This window comes from Coregonus lavaretus, assembly GCF_964263955.1.
Source record: "Coregonus lavaretus genome assembly, chromosome: 25".
NCBI lineage: Eukaryota > Metazoa > Chordata > Actinopteri > Salmoniformes > Salmonidae > Coregonus > Coregonus lavaretus.
The window spans coordinates 37,569,794-37,590,733 of record NC_140012.1 but is presented as its reverse complement, the minus strand read 5'-3'; the positions used below and the strand labels follow the sequence as shown (position 1 = coordinate 37,590,733).

The following is a 20,940-nucleotide window of genomic DNA, read 5'->3' as shown; positions in this document are numbered from 1 at the left end:
TCGACCTTCCCAAGTTCTCTCATGTCACCCCGCTCCTCTGCACACTCCACTGGCTTCCAGTTGAGGCTTGCATCTACTACAAGACCATGGTGCTTGCCTACGGAGCTGTGAGGGGAACGGCACCTCCTTACCTTCAGGCTCTGATCCTACACCCAAACGAGGGCACTACATTCATCCACCTCTGGCCTGCTAGCTCCCCTACCTCTACAGAAGCACAGTTCCCGCTCAGCCCAGTCAAAGCTATTCGCTGCTCTGGCACCCCAATGGTGGATCAAGTTCCGCCAGGACAGACGCCAGGACAACGCCAGGACAGTGGAGTCACTGACCACCTTCCAGAGACACTTGAAACCCTACCTCTTTAAGGAATACCTGGAATAGTATAAAGTAATCCTTCTACCCCCCCCCCCTCTCCCACCCCCCCATAAAAAAAAGAGAAAAAAAAGAAGGAAAAAATAAAGTGCTTGTCCCACTGGCTATCATAAGTTGAATGCACCAATTTGTAAGTCGCTCTGGATAAGAGTGTCTGCTAAATGATGTAAATGTAAATGTGATTGGCTCAAACGCATTAAGAAGGAAAGAAATTCCACAAATTCACTTTTAACAAGGCACACCTGTTAATTTAAATGCATTCCAGGTGACTACCTCATGAAGCTGGTTGAGAGAATGCCAAGAGTGTGCAAAGCTGTCATCAAGACAAAGGGTGGCTACTTTGAAGAATCTCAAATATAAAATGTATTTTGATTTGTTTAACACTTTTTTGGTTACTACATGATTCCATATGTGTTATTTCATAGTTTTGATGTCTTCACTATTATTATAAAATGTATAAAATAGTCAAAATAAGGAAAACCCTTGAATGAATAGGTGTGTCCAAACTTTTGACTGGTACTGTATATTTTGTTGGGTCTTTTTTCTATAACTCAAAGACTTATAACTTTATCCATTCATTGGATAATTAGTATTCTACCTACGGTCCATTTGTAAATGGTTAATTCCAAAGGTGTGTGTTACTAAGCTCTGGGGTTGTTTAAATTCAAGGCTATAACTCAATTTCAATGATATCAAGACACCCTCTGCTGTCTTTGAGTACAATGTCTCAGTCTTTCCCATGTCCTGAATAAATAGAACGCACCCATATGTAAAAATAATCACATATAAAATGTATGTCTTGTTTAATGTCTCTGAGTTCAAATTGGTTTATGCAATGTCCACAATAAAAGTGATTGCAGAGAGAGTTCTACTTTCTGTTGGAAACAACTTTTTACTGCCTACGACACCAACTGTCTGGCCTCCATATGATAATTAATTATGCATTGTGGGGCTTATTGTTGGACCACAGTACCAAACAGCCAGAACATGTTGCTTATCAAGGGGAAAAAAATCATTATTGTAGTTAAACATTCCTAAAACATCCACCTCATGTGGTCCTGGGGAGAAGAATCCACTTGATCATAATAATAATGTTTTTATCTTTCATATGGAATGCAACATCACTGTATAAAGAATGCAGAAAGGCATAAAGATGTGTTGTTGTCCTTTGTTGTCCCTTCAGACTTTAAGCAAAGGAGACAGGAAGTAGAGCTGAAAGTGACAGTTCAATACCAAGTTATGAATACCTCAAAAACCTCAAAAACACATGAAAGCATAACCATTTGCCTTAAACCCACCTCACTAATTTGTCTTCCATTAAATCAAGAGCTTGTTTCGTCCAAAATGTTGATGTCATGAAAACATCTTCAGTTCGCCAGATAAATTTAATCATTCTTGTTGAATACATTTACGTTTCATTAAAGACATTATGAACCATAGAGAAGTTTTACCAGATGTTTACTCTCAAATCACGGGATATGCTGTTGTTGTTATGTTGGGTTTTAGACATGATTTATATGCTCCAACAGAGAACCTGAGTTTTATACAGCTTATCAACTGCCACGTGATAAAAACGTTGTACACAGCTTCACTTACTTTCAGGATGGGGGAAATGACTATATGATATGCCTCTCAGGACCTCAGGCCTCAAAGCCATCAGGTTATTTACAACAGCCTTGGAACATTTTGTCTTCAATCGGACAAATTATGAAGCCAAGCAGGGCCGGCTCCAGGCACAAGTGACACAAGCGGTCGCTTAGGGCCCCCGGCTGCTAGGGGGCCCATGACCCAAAAAAACAACATTTATTAGGTACTCAGTCAGGGTCTCAACTTACTGTTGAGAGTTAGAATAGTAGAATACACAAAATGCAAGTTCGAAATCTGGTTGTGCATCAGCAGTTTTTTATCTTGTTATGTCAGTCACTGAGATTCATGTCAGCTAACAATTTTTAGATGGGTAAGTTAGTCTAGCCAGCTATCTAAACTTGTAGTAATCATGGCCGAATACCGACCAGGCACGCAACGCAACGCACGTACCCAGGGGCCCTGACCTCCAGGGGACCTACATTGATTTTGTTAGTCACTCTCACTCAGATATCATTGGCATAGAATGCCTTTAGAAAGTATTCACACCCCTTGACTTTTTCCACATTTTGTTCTGTTATAGGCTGCATTTAAAATGGATTAAATAGAGGTTTTATGTATCTGGCCTACACACAATGCCCCATAATGTCAAAGTGGAATTGTGTTTACATTTTCTTAACAAATTAATAAAAACTGAAAAGCTGAAATGTCTTGAGTCAATAAGTATTCAACCCCTTTGTTATAACAAGCCTAAATAAGTTCAGGAGTAAAACTCTGCTTAACAAGTCACATAATAAGTTGCATGGACTCCCTCTGTGTGCAATAATAGTGTTTAACACGATTTTTGAATGACTATCTCATCTCTGTACCCCACATTACAATTACTGTATCTGCAAGATCCCTAATTCGAGCAGTGAATTTCAAACACAGATTCAACCATAAAGATCAGGGAGGCTTTCCAATGCCTCGCGCCAAGAAGAGCACCTATTGGTATTTTTTTTAAAGCAGACGTTGAATATCCCTTTGAGCATGGTGAAGTTATTAATTACACTTTGGATGGTGTATCAATACACCCAGTCACTACAACGATAAAGGCTTCCTTCCTAACTCAGTTGCCGGAGAGGAAGGAAACCGCTCAGGGATTTCACCATGAGGCCAATGGTGACTTTAAAACAGTTACAGAGTTTAATGGCTGTGATAGGAGAAAACTTAGGATGGATCAACAACATTGGAGTTACTCCACAATAATAACCTAATTGACAGAGTGAAAAGAAGGAAAATATTCCAAAACATGCATCCTGTTTGCAATAAGGCACTAAAGTAAAACTGCAAAAAATGTGGCAAAGAAATAAATGGTATGTCCTGAATACAAAGTGTTATGTTTGGGGCAAATCCAAAACAACACATCACTGAGTACCACACTTCATATTTTGTTATGGGTATGCTTGTCATCGGCAAGGACTAGGGAGTTTTTTGGGGGGACAAAAATAAACATAATAGAGCTAAGCAAAGGCAAAATCCTAGAGGAAAACCTGGTTCAGTCTGCTTTCCACAAGACACTGGGAGACAAATTCACCTTTCAACAGGACTATAACCTAGAGTGGCTCGCGAAAGTATTCACCCCCCTTGGCATTTTTCCTATTTTGTTGCCTTACAACCTGGAATTAAAATGGATATTTTTTTTTGGGGGGGGGGGGGTTGTTTCATTTGATTTACACAACATGCCTACCACTTTGAAGATGCAAAATATTTTTTGGGGTGAAACAAACAAGAAATAAGACACAAAAAAACGGAAAACTTGAGCATACATAACTATTCACCCCCCAAAGTTAATACTTTTTAGAGCCACCTTTTGCAGCAATTACAGCTGCAAGTCTCTTGGGGTATGTCTCTATAAGCTTGGCACATCTAGCCACTGGGATTTTTGCCCATTCTTCAAGGCAAAACTGCTCCAGCTCCTTCAAGTTGGATGGGTTCCGCTGGTGTACAGCAATCTTTAAGTCATACCACAGATTCTCGATTGGATTGAGGTCTGGGCTTTGACTAGGCCATTCTAAGACATTTAAATGTTTCCCCTTAAACCACTCAAGTGTTGCTTTAGCAGTATGCTTAGGGTCATTGTCCTGCTGGAAGGTGAACCTCCGTCCCAGTCTCAAATCTCTGGAAGACTGAAACAGGTTTCCCTCAAGAATATTCCCTGTATTTAGCGCCATCTATCATTCCTTCAATTCTGACCAGTTTCCCAGTCCCTGCCGATGAAAAACATCCCCACAGCATGATGCTGCCACCACCATGCTTCACTGTGGGGATGGTGTTCTCAGGGTGATGAGAGGTGTTGGATTTGCGCCAGACATAGTGTTTTCCTTGATGCCCAAAAAGCTCAATTTTAGTCTCATCTGACCAGAGTACCTTCTTCCATATGTTTGGGGAGTCTCCCACATGCCTTTTGGCGAACACCAAACGTGTTTGCTTATTTGTTTCTTTAAGCAATGGCTTTTTTCTGGCCACTCTTCTGTAAAGCCAAGCTCTGTGGAGTGTACGGCTTAAAGTGGTCCTACGGACAGATACTCCAATCTCCGCTGTGGAGCTTTGCAGCTCCTTCAGGGTTATCTTTGGTCTCTTTATTGCCTCTCTGATTAATGCCCTCCTTGCCTGGTCCGTGAATTTTGGTGGGTGGCCCTCTCTTGGCAGGTTTGTTGTGTTGCCATATTCTTTCCATTTTTAATAATGGATTTAATGGTGTTCCGTGGGATGTTAAAAGTTTCTGATATTTTTTATAACCCAAACCTGATCTTCTCCATAACTTTGTCCCTGACCTGTTTGGAGAGCTCCTTGGTCTTCATGGTGCCACTTGCTTGGTGGTGCCCCTTGCTTAGTGGTGTTGCAGACTCTGGGGCCTTTCAGAACAGGTGTATATATACTGAGATCATGTGACACTTAGATTGCACACAGGTGGACTTTATTTAACTAATTATGTGACTTCTGAAGGTAATTGGTTGCACCATATCTTATTTAGGGGCTTCATAGCAAAGGGGGTGAATACATATGCATGCACCACTTTTCCGTTATTTATTTTTTAGAATTTTTTGAAACAAGTTCTTTTTTTCATTTCACTTCACCAATTCGGACTATTTTGTGTATGTCCATTACATGAAATCCAAATAAAAATCAATTTAAATTATAGGTTGTAATGCAACAAAATAGGAAAAACGCCAAGGGAGATGAATACTTTTGCAAGGCACTGTAAAACACAAGGACAAATATACACTGGAGTTGATTACCAAGACAACATTGAATGTTCCTGAGTGGCCTAGTTACAGTTTTGACTTAAATCGGCTTGAAAATGTATGGCAAGACTTGAAAATGGCTGTCTAACAATGATCAACAACCAACTTGACAGAGCTTGAAGAATTTTTTAAAGAATAATGTGCAAATATTGTACAATCCAGGTGTGCAAAGCTCTTAGAAATTTACCCAGAAAGACTCACAGCTGTAATTGCTGCCAAAGGTGATTCTAACATGTATTGACTCAGGGGATTTAATACTTATATATTAGTGTTTTATTCAATATACATTTTGTTTTTTTGTTGAAATGTTCACATTTTTCTCCACATTACAGAGTATTTTGTGTAGATCATTGACAAAAAACAAACAATGAAATCCATTTTAATCCTACTTTGTAACACAACAAAATGTGGAAAAGGTCAAGGGGTGTGAATACTTTCTGAATGCACTGTAAGTCATGGCAAAATTGGTAGAACTGCAGGAAATTGGCTTTATAACAGCAAATTTGTTCTCTCTTCCCCATGACAAAATGAGTAGAATTGCATGAAATTTCTTATACATTAAAAAAAAAAATCTTACATATTATAAAATGTCAAAAATGTATTTCCGCCCCATGGCAAAATGTGTAGAACGGCAGAAAACGTGCTTTAAAACTGCAACATTTTCTCTACGCTCCATGGCAAAATGTGTAGAACGGCAGAAAACGTGCTTTAAAACTGCAACATTTTCTCTTCGCCCCATGGCAAAATGTGTAGCATTGCAGGAAATGTTCTCTTTTTCTCTCTGCCGTCAAGAGGGGAGCCACTAAAATGTTTTGCCCGTGAGGTGGAACCCCCAAAAGGCTCCGAAGCCAAGCATCTATTTTTCACAGGCATTGCAAATTAAGATATCCACAATGTTTTTCACATATCTCAGCGACTGTCAGGAGAATATTAAAGATGTTTTCCAGCTTCCGTGGCAGAGCCAGATGTCAGAGGTAATACAAAATTAACTCGCTTATCCTCCCACTGACCCCCCTGTGGCACGGGGACACATCAGACTGAAACCATGAAGGACGTCTTTCCCTGGAGGACAGACCCAAGCAAACAACAATAACGGAAGCACGGTTTTCTCTCTAAACAATGGTCCTAATTTGTGCTTTTTCTCAGAGACAAGGGTCTATTTTATCCAGGGGCTGTCTGACACACCTGTAATTGCTGTTTGTGTTGGCAAAGGCCTAGTGATCCACTCCGGTGTACACTGCGCACAAGATTCCCAGACCTTAGTTAACTCCAGGGCAGGATATTGTACCGGGATACTTTTTGTTGTGTAAACAGAGTTGTCATTTATCATGCCAAACCTGTCGCATTCTGCCGCTAACTGCAAGAGGGTCAGAGGGTCAGAGGGTCTCCGGCGGACCATTTCCGAGAGGAACAAAAGGCAAGAGCACAGCGATCCTTTTCGACAGCACGTCTGACTCCTGTTGCTCAATGGGACTGGTGGTCAGAAAGTCCAAATTGCCAGCATTCAATTAGCCTCTCATAGCCCAGAAACCAGATGTGGCCTGGCTATTAAAGAGCCACATTCAGTGAGCCGTGGAGGTATAAAAACACTGCATTCCTGGCAAAATACACTTTAGTGTGTGCTCGGGCTGTTCACAGCACATGATATGGAATTACGGAAGGCGGCTAATTTACTGTAAGTGAACAACTTGAGAGATTGCCACACTCTTGTCCAGTATTGTTTGTTTTAAGTGCGGCCGTGCGTCACTTGGGGCAGAAAGGGTATGTTCATTGAAGTGTTTGAGGCAGCAAGGTTTCGCCAAAACAGCCTTGACATTTCTCTACATAAACTGTGGAACTGAAGGAGATTGTATTCAATGGTAACTCACAAGGCTGACAAATTTCTAACCTGGGACAGCCCTTTCCAGCAATAAATAAACTGTCCTGTCACTGTAAAGCCACAACCTCTTCCTTGATATTTGTGGGTAATAGGGAGGTAGACAGAAAAACATAAATGGATTACTCAGAAATGAAAAGAGGGGAATTTTAACCTTAAAGCATGAAAACCTTCTATTGTCTAGTCAGACCATGGAGGTCATTGGCCAAGTAGAGACCTCACTCTTAAAGAAAGCACCCCTCAGTTACAGTATAAACCACTCAAAGCATTTGACTACCAATGTTTGTACAGTGAGCTGAAGGAGTAAGTCATACTAAATTCAAGAAATACTAATTTCACCTGCCTCATGGGCTGCACCAATTCCTGTGCCAATCTATCCTTTTGTAGTTTTCTTTGAGATGCATGGTTTTCAGAATATTAAAATATATTTTCCTCCTTGAGACACAGCAGACACCTCATGTCGACCTAAGGTTGATTAATTGATAGTGTTTTACTCTCTAATAAGGCACCATTTATTTGTGTACTCATGTTCTAAAGGGACCATGCCCAGGGCAGCGTTGTCTTGAGCTTAAGCGCACGCGGAGAGGAATATTTTCCATCCAAGTTACTGGCTTTCATCACTATGGTTACCTGGCACATACACTGACACCTGCACCACACTCTGGTGCACAGGCCTTTTCTAATAAGCTAATATCCTCAGCAGGCAATTAAATGGGAGTTCCTTCTAGCCTGTCATGTTGGCAATGTTGCCAAATTTCCAGAAGTCATTTTTAGGGAAAGGTTAAAGTATTGTCATATGCGGTGCTGTAGGCTAGCTAGCTAGAGCACTAAACATTGCTAAGACTGCACAACGTGAGCGTTCCAAATTCTCTAGAAAAGAGACTCCCTTTGGGCAAGACTCCCTTTGTTCATATGTCAACAACAATTCGTTTGAAGAGTCAATAACATTAAACTAATGTTAACACTCATTACTTTAGAGACTTTGCTCCTTGACCTTTGAGTAAGGCTTTAGTAATCAACCATCAAACTGCATGGATGAAGCTGTCTAAATGTTTAGTCATTTTGTTGAAAATAGGCTGAGTTGTATACCACTGACAAGTCTTTACACACATCTCACTTCACTTTAATGACACTCAACATTACACCTACACAGCTCAAATGTAATGTCTTCTGGATTGCATGGTTTAACTCAAAACCCTAGGTTTATTGGACAACATGCCTGTTTGATTTGTCATGACCATGATTACGAAACATTATTATCCTAATTCCAACTTTGTCTCTGTCACCAGTGGTTCCAAAACATTTTGGTTCTGGGATCATCTAAAGCTTTGTGAGGTTTCTTGTATGCCACAAGTGAACAGAAACATCTCTATACAAAACCCTGTCACAATCCACTACCCAGCTGGATTTAGCTACAGTACAACCCATTAGTGGGTCTCTCAAGCCACCATTGGGAAAACACTGATCTGAGTATTTAGATGTATTGGACAAGATGGAATAGTGTCCCTTTACTGACCGACTTACACCCATTATCAGAATAACATCCATACTTTCCACTCTGTAAATACACTACATGACAAAAGTATGTGGAGACCTGCTCGTCGAACATCTCATTCTAAAATCATGGGCATTAATATGGAGTTGGTCCCCCTTTGCTGCTATAACAGCCTCCACTCTTCTGGGAAGGCTTTCCACTAGATGTTGGAACATTGCTGCGGGGACTTGCTTCCATTCAGCCACAAGAGCATTAGTGAGGTCGGGCACTAATGTTGGGCGATTAGGCCTGGCTCGCAGTCGGCATTCCAATTCATCCAAAATGTGATCGATTGGATTGAGGTCAGGGCTCTGTGTTCTTTCACACCGATCTCGACAAACCATTTCTGTATGGACCTCGCTTTGTGCACGAGGGCATTGTCATGCTGAAACAGGCCTTCCCCAAACTGTTGCCACAAAGTTGGAAGCACAGAATCATCTATAATGCGTTAAGATTTCCCTTCACTGGAACTAAGGGGCTTTGCCTGAACCATAAAAAACAGCCCCAGGCCATTATTCCTCCTCCACCAAACTTTACAGTTGGCACTATGCATTGGGGCAGGAAGCGTTCTCCTGGCATCCGTCAAACCCAGATTTGTCCGTAGGACTGCCAGTTGGTGAAGCGTGATTCATCACTCTAGAGAACGCGTTTCCACTGCTCCAGAGTCAAATGGTGGCGAGCTTTACACCACTCCAGCCGACGCTTGGCATTGCGCATGGTGATCTTAGGCTTGTGTTTGGCTGCTCGGCCATGGAAACTCATTTCATGAAGCTCCCGACGAACAGTTCTTGTGCTGACGTTGCTTCCAGAGGCACTTTGAATTTTATACACCTGTTAGCAATGGGTGTGGCTGAAATAGCCGAATCCACTAATTTGAAGGGATGTCCACATACTTTTGTACATGTAGTGTATTTAGCGAGATTCACAAGATTAAAGCTCTGTCCATGAGCTTTGGCTTGGACTCACTTTGCTTAGTGTAGAGGAGCTAAGCGTGAGTAAGAACAGGTCTGAATTCTCAGCCAAGAGGCTACACTGAGTTCTATCAATAGCTCAGCAAGTCAGCTGCAGTTTACATGGAAACGTTGGGCCAGATCAAATCTATTTCCCAGTCAAGTCTGAAAAACCAAGTACATACTTTGTCATTGTGTGACCCGCCAAGGTGGGTTTGTAACAAAGGACCCCAGAACGTTGCAAAAGAAAGGTACAAAGAGCGTGGAATGTCATTATCATGAACAAAAGCAGAGTTGACACGGGGTTGACAGGGGTTAGTGGAATTCATTTCTATCCCTGTTGGTGGCATGGACTACTGGCACTCAGTAATGAAAAGTCTGTGATAAAATCTTTCATTTCCACTGAGGTTGTTGAGATGGGAGGAGAACAAATGGTTGGCTAAATATCCACGCCTGTTATTATTTTCAATGTTCATGGGGCAGCTGTGATAAATCAATTTCAATGTGATTCACAGAAAGGAATTTCACCCACCCTCTGGTTCTTCTCACCCCTTGTCAAAAGTGCCCAACATCAGGATCTGCTGAAAGGTTATTTGTTTAAATGCAAAACAGAAAGCTGTTTTATGAACATGTACAATTCCTTGAGCATGGAAGTACACAGCAAATTGGCCAGTGTTAAATAGTGTACATTTTTCAGTGTAACATTTCTAGTGTTGATTCAGGATTAAAATTAACTCTGTAAGTGTTAAATTAAAACTAATTGTTGTAAAAGAACCCAAGTGTCGGTGTTAATAACCAGTGTTAAACCAAAACCACGGCCATCATTATCAAATTTCCCAGCATGCTCTATTGCAGGTTGATTTTTAGAATTGTTTGTTTCAATATCTATGTTTTTATGCAAATAAGGCTTTAGACTAAGCACTGTGTTAATTTAACACTGAAAAGTGTGGAAATGCATAGACGCTGGACCAGTGTTAAATGTAACACTGTCAGTGTTTGATTTAACACTGGAGAATTTGCTGTGTATATAAATTCTTAAGTAAAGCCATGAATCGGTGATAACAGTTATGCAGACTTTGGGTTATTTAGGGTAAGTGGGATTGCAACACAATGAAACAATGAAAATTGTCAGAGATTATCTTAAGTGAATGATGCCTTTTTTCTTGACATTTAGACTTTTTCTAAATGTCTTACCATGAGTCTTACATTTCGGGAGCTTGGGACTATAAGGTTCTATCTGCATTTTTGTCAAAATGACATAGCCTTGTTCTGTTCAATGCCCTCTACCTATATAGTACTCTAAATACCCCAATTCATGTTGTTAAGTTCAAAATAATACAATATTAGAATTGCTGACACCATTCAAACCAATGAGAGTTCGAAACTTTGAAGCCAATTATCTCAGAATCATCTTTTTGCAGATAGAACCTTATAGTCCCAAGCTCTCGATTTCTCAATGAATCCAGCGATAGTCACTGCATTCTCCCTGTCTCGGTTACATAGTTACTGGTCTGGACGGGTTTCTTTCGCCTTCTCCATTTGCCATGTGTTTCATGCGGGCCAATGATAGGATAATTTTCCCCGTGCCTTTTAAGTGCAGCACTGTCAGATAGTGCAACAGCCAAGCAGCAGATGAGTTCGGAGTCCCTCAGGGCTGGCTGTTTCCTCCCCTCGCACTCAGTACCTTTTTCAAGGCCAGGGCACTGTCATGTGAAACAGACACCAGATAGGTGAGCCTTTGTGTGGACCCCCTTCACAATGCCTCCTCAATTCTCACAAAACAAACCGAGCACACAAGACGTTTGGCACGCAAAAGCATTCATACTGTAATGCAGATGTAGAACTTTCATTTGATGAGAGAACTTTCCTGCAATGTAGGAAATGTAAAACGTGTAGTGTAGTTGAGTGTAATTTCCACTTTGAAATGTCAGACTTTCCCTTACGAAAAGTGTATCAACCCTTACAAAAATGCCCATTAATTATAATCCACATAATAGTTCACATTTCCTGTTGTTACAGGATTATTTTCCTGCTGTAGCAAACTGGCTCAAATGAAGATCCAACATTTGTACTATCTTGGATCACTTCATAATGTCCCTTTACCACATTGTTATGTAATGTGTCATGAAGGTTTACCATGCAGCCTTTCAGTAACGTTTTACTACAGATTACTCATACCCTAGATTGTCAGGGGCTTTTGAAACAACCATAGTGCCCATATTGTGCTTGAATGTTAGCTGTTAGCTCGTTACCTGCAGTGCAGTTAGGATGTTGGCCAGAGCCTGGCCGTAGGTGTCGTGGCAGTGAACGGCCAGAGCGCTGCTGGGTACCTCCTTCATGACGCAGTGCAGCATCTTGGCCATGGAACCTGGGGTGCCCACACCGGTAGTATCCCCCAGAGACACCTCATAGCAGCCCAGTTCATACAACCGCTTGACCACCTATAGCCAAGAATAGAGCAATTTATCATAACAAGTCCCTTGGAAACATCAACGGGCAGGAGCTCAGAGCTCTTTCGCTTGATAAGAACTGTGTATGCTGTACTTACAGCATTACAGACATATGAATGTTTTTTCATTTGTCGAGAAAAGGAAAACAGTCCTTTGTTTAGATTACATGTACACGAAATGAATCCCTATTTGGTCCCTTTCATATTTTAAGTAGAAATTGTACACTAATATTTAATTTTAAAAGCCTGATATATGAAATGAAGTGCTCTTTACTATACAGTGCCTTCAGAAAGTATTCATACCACTTGACGTATTCCACATTTTGTTGTGTTACAGCCTGAATTCCAAATTGATTTTTTTTCTCACCCATCTACACACAGTACCCCGACTTTGGTGGTGATTACAGTTATGAGTCTCTAAGAGCTTTGCACAACTGGATTGTACAATATGTGCCCATTATTCGTTTGGAAATTCTTCAAGCTCTGTCAAGTTGATTGTTGATCATTGCTAGACAGCCAATTTCAAGTCTTGCCATAGATTTTCAAACCGATTTAAGTCAAAACTGTAACTAGGCCACTCAGGAACATTCAATGTCTTCTTGGTAAGCAACTCCAGTGTACAATTGAAATGTTTGCACAATTACATTTTCTTTGTGAAGCTTGCATTCAATTGCCACTCCCTGTTGCACACAACAAGCTTCCATTTCCCCTGTCACAAGGGGATTTATGGCTGATTTAAGATTAAATCGTCAACCCTGTTACGGTCAACCCTGTTATTTTATTTGGCACTTAATAGGCACGTACTATAGTAATTGTTTTATTTATCTTGAGATGGGAAAACGTTTTTTATTAAGTTGAACGTTGAATAAAACATTGTTTTTTTTCACCAAGTTACACGAGCCAAAAGGGACTAATATCGTGGAGCGACCCACATATAAAGTCTACATTATTCACAGAAGAAGGCAATGCAGAAGTGTTGTCTTACCTCTGTAACTTTAGTGGGTTCAATGGGTCCCTCGTATGGACATCCTAGTGCACAAGAAACATATCTAAAAGAGAACAAACATACATGGTAAATATAAACACTCATGGCATACATTAATATATGGGTCATGAACACACATATATTAATACATGTGTCATGAACACACATATATTAATACATGGGTCATGAACACACACATATTAATACATGGGTCATGAACACACATATATTAATACATGGATCATAAACACACATGGCATATATTAATACATGGATCATAAACACTCATGGCATATATTAATACATGGGTCATGAACACACATATATTAATACATGGATCATAAACACTCATGGCATATATTAATACATGGGTCATGAACACACATATATTAATACATGGATTATAAACACTCATGGCATATATTAATACATGGGTCATGAACACACATATATTAATACATGGATCATAAACACTCATGGCATATATTAATACATGGATCATAAACACTCATGGCATATATTAATACATGGGTCATGAACACACATATATTAATACATGGATCATAAACACACATGGCATATATTAATACATGGATCATGAACACTCATGGCATATATTAATACATGGGTCATGAACACACATATATTAATACATGGATCATAAACACACATGGCATATATTAATACATGGATCATGAACACTCATGGCATATATTAATACATGGGTCATGAACACACATATATTAATACATGGATCATAAACACACATGGCATATATTAATACATGGATCATGAACACTCATGGCATATATTAATACATGGGTCATGAACACACATATATTAATACATGGATCATAAACACTCATGGCATATATTAATACATGGGTCATAAACATGCCAACTTTGCCAAATGTCACAAAGTGAATTGCACTAAAAGGTTAACTCTCTCTAGTCAAAAACTCATATCATTTATGCTATCTGTCATTAGAATTAAGGTAGATCATAACTCTGTTTTCTGGATTCAGTAACCACTAACTGCCAGTGCAATATAGACTTCAAATCTTATATCCAATTGGTGTTGAATATTTTGTTATATGTAGTGGTTATGTTGTTGACAGTAGCAGTGAGAAATGAGGCAGGGGAGTGTTGTCAAACTATATGGCGATTCCATATGTGTAGGAAACGTTCACCGCCTGAAATAGCGGACAACATGTGAAAAGTAGAAAATGTTTCTCTTGGGTTCGCAGCCGTTAGACGATACCTCAGTTTGCCACCGGAACTTCCAGAAAGTTCTAGCTGGACTCGAGGGAAGGGAGTGCTGCCCAAGCCATCTCCAACAGCAGGCCATTTGCCAGAACGCCTGTGTCAAACTGATGCGTTGCCATGGCATTGCGGCGTTGTTTGGATGAAAGGGGGCTACTGTACCAAAGAATTTAAACATGCTTCATGTCAGCGGTTCTATACTGTCCATCTGGACTTGTAGTTGTAGCAACACATAGAACGATCAGTGCACATCTGGAAATTTGCTTGTTAACCTATTATTTCTGGAGTCATTTAGCGCTGTCTGAGTGTACCTTTGCTAATAGAGAGAGTAACATTAGGCCTATGAAACATTTTACTGTAGTTCATTTTTTTCAAAGTCAACATAAACATACAGTTTTGGTCAAATATATTGGCATCCTTGCACTTAAATATTTACCTATTTCTTAAGAAATAAGTTGAAATTTCAAAAACCTTTTTCTCCACACCTTGTTATTGGATTTCCAACATTGCAGAACCAATTTTATTTTTGTAAACTTAAATTTGCAGTTTAATTTAGAAAATAAAGACAAATGGCATGGACACAATTACTGGCACCCCAGAGATAGTACTTGGTTGATCAGCCTTTGGCCAAGATAACTGACAACAATTGCTTCTTGTAGCCTTCAATGAGCTTGTTGCACCTTTCTACTGGCAATTTGGCCCACTCTTCAGCAGCAAACTGCTCAAATTCTTCAATGTTTGAGGGTTGCCCTCCACCAACTGCTGTTTTCAGCTCTCGCCGTGGGTTATGGATCTGATTCAGAGAGTCCAGTGTTTCTTCTTGAACCATTCATGGTTGCTTTTGATATGTGTTTGGGGTCGTTGTCCTGCTGGAAGACCCACAACCTTCAATGGAGACCCAGTTTTTGGACACTGAGTTGAACACTGGACCCCAAAACACATTGATAGTCTTGATTTCATGATGACTTGCACACGTTCAAGGCCCCCAGTAACCATTCCATACAATTCGTCTTTATTTTTTAAATTAAAATTGTAAACTTAAGTTTACAAAAATAAAATTGGTTCTGCAATGTTGAAAATCCAATAACATGGTGTGGAGACCAAACTGCTTTTTCAATTTCAACTTATTTTTTTTAGAAGAAATAGGAAAAAAAAAAAAGAAAAGTGCAACTGTACATGGTTGACATCAGCTATAGAGCATATGGAATTATTGCAAGATATTAAAGTAAAATGTTTTTACTGGGGAAGAAGCACAAAGTAAGGAATAATACAAACCCACGGACTGGAATCTGTTGTTGTTTAGCAGCGCAAATGACTTCCTCCAACCTCAGCATGCTGGCATCGATAGAGCAATTTATATTTTTCCGACTGAAGGTCTCAGAGGCAGACCCAAACACGGCCACTTCAGTAGCACCAGCTGCAACCTTCAACAGGACAGAGGGAAGTTGCAACATAGGAATATGTAATCACATTATTTTGATGTAACATTATGGTATAAAAACAAATAAAGAGAGTCGCACACTCTTTATATAAACTCTCAGTAATTTCTTGGGTAAGAAACCACCAACGTTTCGGCATTACTGTGCCTTCTTCAGACCTGATGCCGAAACGTTGGTGGTTTTTTACCCAATAAATGACTGGGAGTTTATACATAGAGGGTGCGACTCTCTTTATTTGTTTTTATAGCTTACAGTTTATTCTCCGTTGGTCAGCACCTCTACACTAAGTGATGTTCTCTGGGTGTGCGCTAGCTCATGCTTTTTATCAGATGTAACATAATGCAAAACATTTTACTTTAAAACTTCTCCGTTAATCTCAGGCATAGTGTACCCTCAGCCTCTATATAGCACTAAACATCAGAGAAGCCTGGGGAGATATCTGTTCTTTTTAAAGAGTGTGATTTCTTGCATGAATAATGAAATGCTTACAGCATCCCGAAAGCCGTGCATGTTGGGTGTCAGAACAGGATAACGAGCATGAGAAGATCTGTGGATGGCTTGAAGCACTTCAGTGTGGTCCGCCATCTTGACAACATAGAAAATAATGTTTACAAAATATGTCGACAGAGTATAGTCTCTTCCCACAGCTGCTGGTGGAGGTCCCTGCGCCTGGCAAGTGAGACTAGTATGTAGCCTAGATATGGGTTTTGCGAAAACTTATAGAAATGCAGAGATAGCTGCTCCACATCATATGTCTCAATACAACTCAAGAATATGACACAGACATCTGTAGTTTATTTCATGAGTTGAGCTGTCCTATATTTTACACAGGCAAACGAAATAAAGTGCTTGGAAAACAACAGGTTCTGGAATAGGCCTATTTGTCAAGGTTTTCCCCGAAAACATCTGCGAGTCCAGGGCATAACTGGGATACTGGAGGAGCAGGTTTCCCCCAGTAGTCCTGGAGAAAACAATGACAGCCTAATACATCACTCAGTAAACTTTCTGGGAACACAAAGAAGAGTTATTACCTGTGGTACCCACTTTGAAGACACAAAGCTGGTGGCCTCGATCACAGGCAGGCCTGTTTCTGAGAGCATGTTTATCAGCTGGATTTTGACTCCTGTCGGAACCATTTCCTGGAAAACAATGACATGGAGACCGTCTCTTTCTGGATCTGATTCTGATCCCATCTTTCTGGATCTGATTCTGATCCCATCTTTCTGGATCTGATTCTGATCCCATCTTTCTGGATCTGATTCTGATCCCATCTCAAGATTGGAGGCATATGCGGAGTGGACATCTGGGCAATTCAGCTACAATGTCTTTGCAACCAGAGTAATTTACGGTACTCACCTGCTAGGTCCACTTCTTCCAAACATACAGTATCTCCTACAATTAAAGCATGTAGTACCCCCAGAGTTTGACTTTGTCATCATGTCAATCTGTACAGCTACAGCAGATTTCAATATGGGAATGATAAGGTTGCGACACAGCCATACTAAACATACAACATATGAGCCATCTGGTAAAATCATGTCATGTTTCCCATAGATTTCAAGGGCAGTTGGTGTTCATTTGATCAATACATTTTTTGAGAAGAAAATGTGAAACACATGTCTGGGGTAATCATAGAAAAATAATCCATATGTTTAAAGGGATCATCAAATCAACCAGGAATCAATCAAAAGGATAGTTACGTAATACAAATGTGGGCTTACCACAAAAGAAGCAAGCTTTCAGGTCTCAGATGTCATATTGAGTTTGTAATGGTGTAGTGAACACAAATCATTTGTAAATGTACAGTGCATTCGGAAAGTATTCAGACCCCTTGACTTTTTCCACATGTTACAGCCTTATTCTAAAAGTTATGTAATTGTTGTTGTTTTTCTCATCAATCTACACACAATACCCCACATCACATTTACATAATTCTTCAGACCCTTTACTCAGTGTTTTGTTGAAGCACCTTTGGCAGTGATTACAGCCTCAAGTCTTCTTGGGTATGACGCTACAAGCTTGGCACACCTGTATTTGTGGAGTTTCTCCCATTCTTCTCTTCAGATCCACTCAAGCTCTGTCAGGTTGGATGGGGAGCGTCGCTGCACAGCTATTTTCAGGTCTCTCCAGAGATGTTAGATCGGGTTCAAGTCCGGGCTCTGGTTGGGCCACTCAAGGACATTCAGAGACTTGTCCCGAAGAAACTCTTGCGTTGTCTTGGCTGTGTGCTTAGGGTTGTTGTTCTGTTGGAAGGTGAACCTTCGCCCCAGTCTGAGGTCCTGAGATCTCTGGAGCAGGTTTTCATCAAGGATCTCTCTGTACTTTGCTCCATTCATCTTTCCCTCGATCCTGACTAGTCTCCCAGTCCCTGCCGCTTAAAAACATCCCCACAGCATGATGCTGCCACCACAATGCTTCACTGTAGGGACGGTGCCAGGTTTCCTCCAGACATGAGGCTTGGCATTCAGGCCAAAGAGTTCAATCTTGGTTTCAGCAGACCAGAGAATCTTGTTTCTCATGATCTGAGAGTCCTTAAGGTGCCTTTTGGCAAACTCCAAGTGGGCGGTCATGTGCCTTTTACTGAGGAGTGGCTTCCGTCTGGCCACTCTACCATAAAGGCCTGATTGGTGGAGTGTTGCAGAGATGGTTGTCCTTCTGGAAGGTTCTCCCATCTCCACAGAGGAACTCTGGAGCTCTGTCAGAGTGACCATGGGGTTCTTGGTCACCTCCCTGACCAAGGCCCTTCTCCCCCGATTGCTCAGTTTGGCCGGGCGGCCAGCTCTAGGAAGTCTTGGAGGTTTCAAACTTCGTCCATTTAAGAATGATGGAGGGCACTGTGTTCTTGGGGACCTTCAATGTTGCAGAAATGTTTTGGTAGTCTTCCCCAGATCTGTGCCTCGACACAATCCTGTCTCGGAGCTCTAAGGACAATTCATTCAACCTCATGGCTTGGTTTTTGCTCTGACATGCACTGTCAACTGTGGGACCTTATGTAGACAGGTGTGTGCCTTTCCAAATCATGTCCAATCAATTGAATTTACCACAGGTGGACTCCAATCAAGTTGTAGAAACATCTCAAGGATGATCAATGGAAACAGGATGCACCTGAGCTCAATTTCGAGTCTCATAGCAAAGGGTCTGTATACTTATGTATATAAGTTTTGTAAAACATTTTTTAATACATTTGCAAAAATGTCTTAAAACCTGTTTTTGCTTTGTCATTACGGGGTATTGTGTGTGAATTGATGAGGAAAACATTTTATTTAATCAATTTTAGAATAAGGCTGTGTTGTCAGATGTGTGACTGTGATGAAAATATATACCTTTTCATTTTGAAGTCCGTCTCTTGGACCGACTTCAATAATTTTGACATACTCTGGATATTCACGTGTTAAAGTGCGCTGAAAATGAAAAGAAAGAGTAATGTTAGATATTGAAAACAAACAGTGGTGTAAAGTACTTAAGTAAAAATACCTGAAAGTAGTTTTTGGGTTATCTGTACTTTACTATTTATATTTTTGACAACCTTTACTTGTACTTCACTACATTCCTAAATACAATTATGTACTTTTTACTCCATACATTTTCCCTGACACCCAAAAGTTACATTTTGAATGCTAAGCAGGATGGGAAAATGGTCTAATTCACACACTTATGAAGAGAACATCCCTGGTCATCCCTACTGCCTCTGATCTGGCGGACTCACTAAACACATGGTTTGTTTGTAAATGATGTCTGAGTGTTGGAGCGTTCCCCTGGCTATCCATAAAAAAACAAGAAAATGGTGCCTTCTGGTTTGCTTAACCTCTACGGGATCGGTGTCCCGTGTACGGGAAGGTTGAGCTCACGTGTGCTAATGTGATTAGCATGACTGTTGTAAGTAACAGCAAACTTTCCAGGACATAGACATGTCTTATATGGGCAGAAAGCTTAAATTCTTGTTAATCTAACTGCACTGTCCAATTTACAGTAGCTATTGCAGTGAATAAATACCATGCTATTGTTTGAGGACAGTGCACAACAACAACAAACTTATCACAGCAACTGGTTTGATACATTCACCTCTGAATGTAAATAATGTGCTTACATTTTTATTTTAATTTTATTTTATTTAACCTTTATTTAACCAGGTAAGCCAGTTGAGAACAAGTTCTCATTTACAACTGCGACCTGGCCAAGACAAAGCAAAGCAGTGCGATAAAAACAACAACACAGAGTTACATATGGGGTAAAACAAAACAAAGTCAAAAAAATACAACAGCATTCACTAATCTTGCTCTGATTTGACATCCTAAGGGTCCCAGAGATAAAATGTAGCATAGTTTTGTTTGATAAAATCAATTTTTATATTCAAATGTAGGAACTGGGTTCTACAGTTTGAACCCCTGCTGTCTCTGGCTCCACACCCACGCTGCCCGGCCATCTAGATGTGTGAAAGTTAGTGTATAAGCTAATGATCCATCATGTATGACATTCCTGGGTGTGTGTAAACTTACATTTTGAATTACCATATCATTTTTGTATGTTCTCTATAGTTATGTACTTGAAAATTGACCAATTCGGCCCATTTGGGAAGACTTGATACAAAATGGTCCAGTATTGCAATGCTTCACTGGATCAATCTGAAACTTTGCACACACACTGTTGCCATCTAGTGTCCAAAATCTAAATTGCACCTAAACTGCAATATTATATTGTTGCCTTTCTCTTGCATTTCAAAGATGATAAATATAAATAAATAGAAAACACATGTTTTTTTGTTTGTATTATCTTTTACCAGATCTAATGTGTTATATACTCCTACATTAATTTCACATTTCCACAAAGTTCAAAGTGTTTCCTTTCAAATGGTATCAAGAAAATGCATATCCTTGCTTCAGGGCCTGAACTACAGTCGTGGTCAAAAGTTTTGAGAATGACACAAATATTAATTTTCACCAAGTCTGCTGCCTCAGTTTTTATGATGGCAATTTGCATATACTCCAGAATGTTATGAAGAGTGATCAGATGAATTGCAAAGTCCCTCTTTGCCATGAAAATGAACTTAATCCCCCAAAAACATTTCCACTGCATTTCAGCCCTGCCACAAAAGGACCAGCTGACATCATGTCAGTGATTCTTTCGTTAACACAGGTGAGAGTGTTGACGAGGACAGGGCTGGAGATCACTCTGTCATGCTGATTGAGTTAGAATAACAGACTGGA

The 20,940-nt window shown here is 40.2% G+C and overlaps 1 protein-coding gene across 1 annotated transcript in view; it reads right to left on the bottom strand.

Annotated features, from left to right (window-relative positions):
• The window catches only part of LOC311101201 (3-hydroxy-3-methylglutaryl-CoA lyase, cytoplasmic-like), a gene marked incomplete at both ends in the record, with an annotated part of 39,855 nt that overhangs the window by 7,445 nt on the left and 11,470 nt on the right, over positions 1-20,940 (bottom strand). Inside the window, 6 exons of the mRNA XM_084142303.1 lie at positions 11,853-12,041; positions 13,035-13,098; positions 15,573-15,721; positions 16,226-16,321; positions 16,768-16,875; positions 19,060-19,137. Coding sequence (XP_083998429.1) covers positions 11,853-12,041; positions 13,035-13,098; positions 15,573-15,721; positions 16,226-16,321; positions 16,768-16,875; positions 19,060-19,137 — 684 coding nt within the window. The remainder of the gene's footprint in view (positions 1-11,852; positions 12,042-13,034; positions 13,099-15,572; positions 15,722-16,225; positions 16,322-16,767; positions 16,876-19,059; positions 19,138-20,940) is intronic.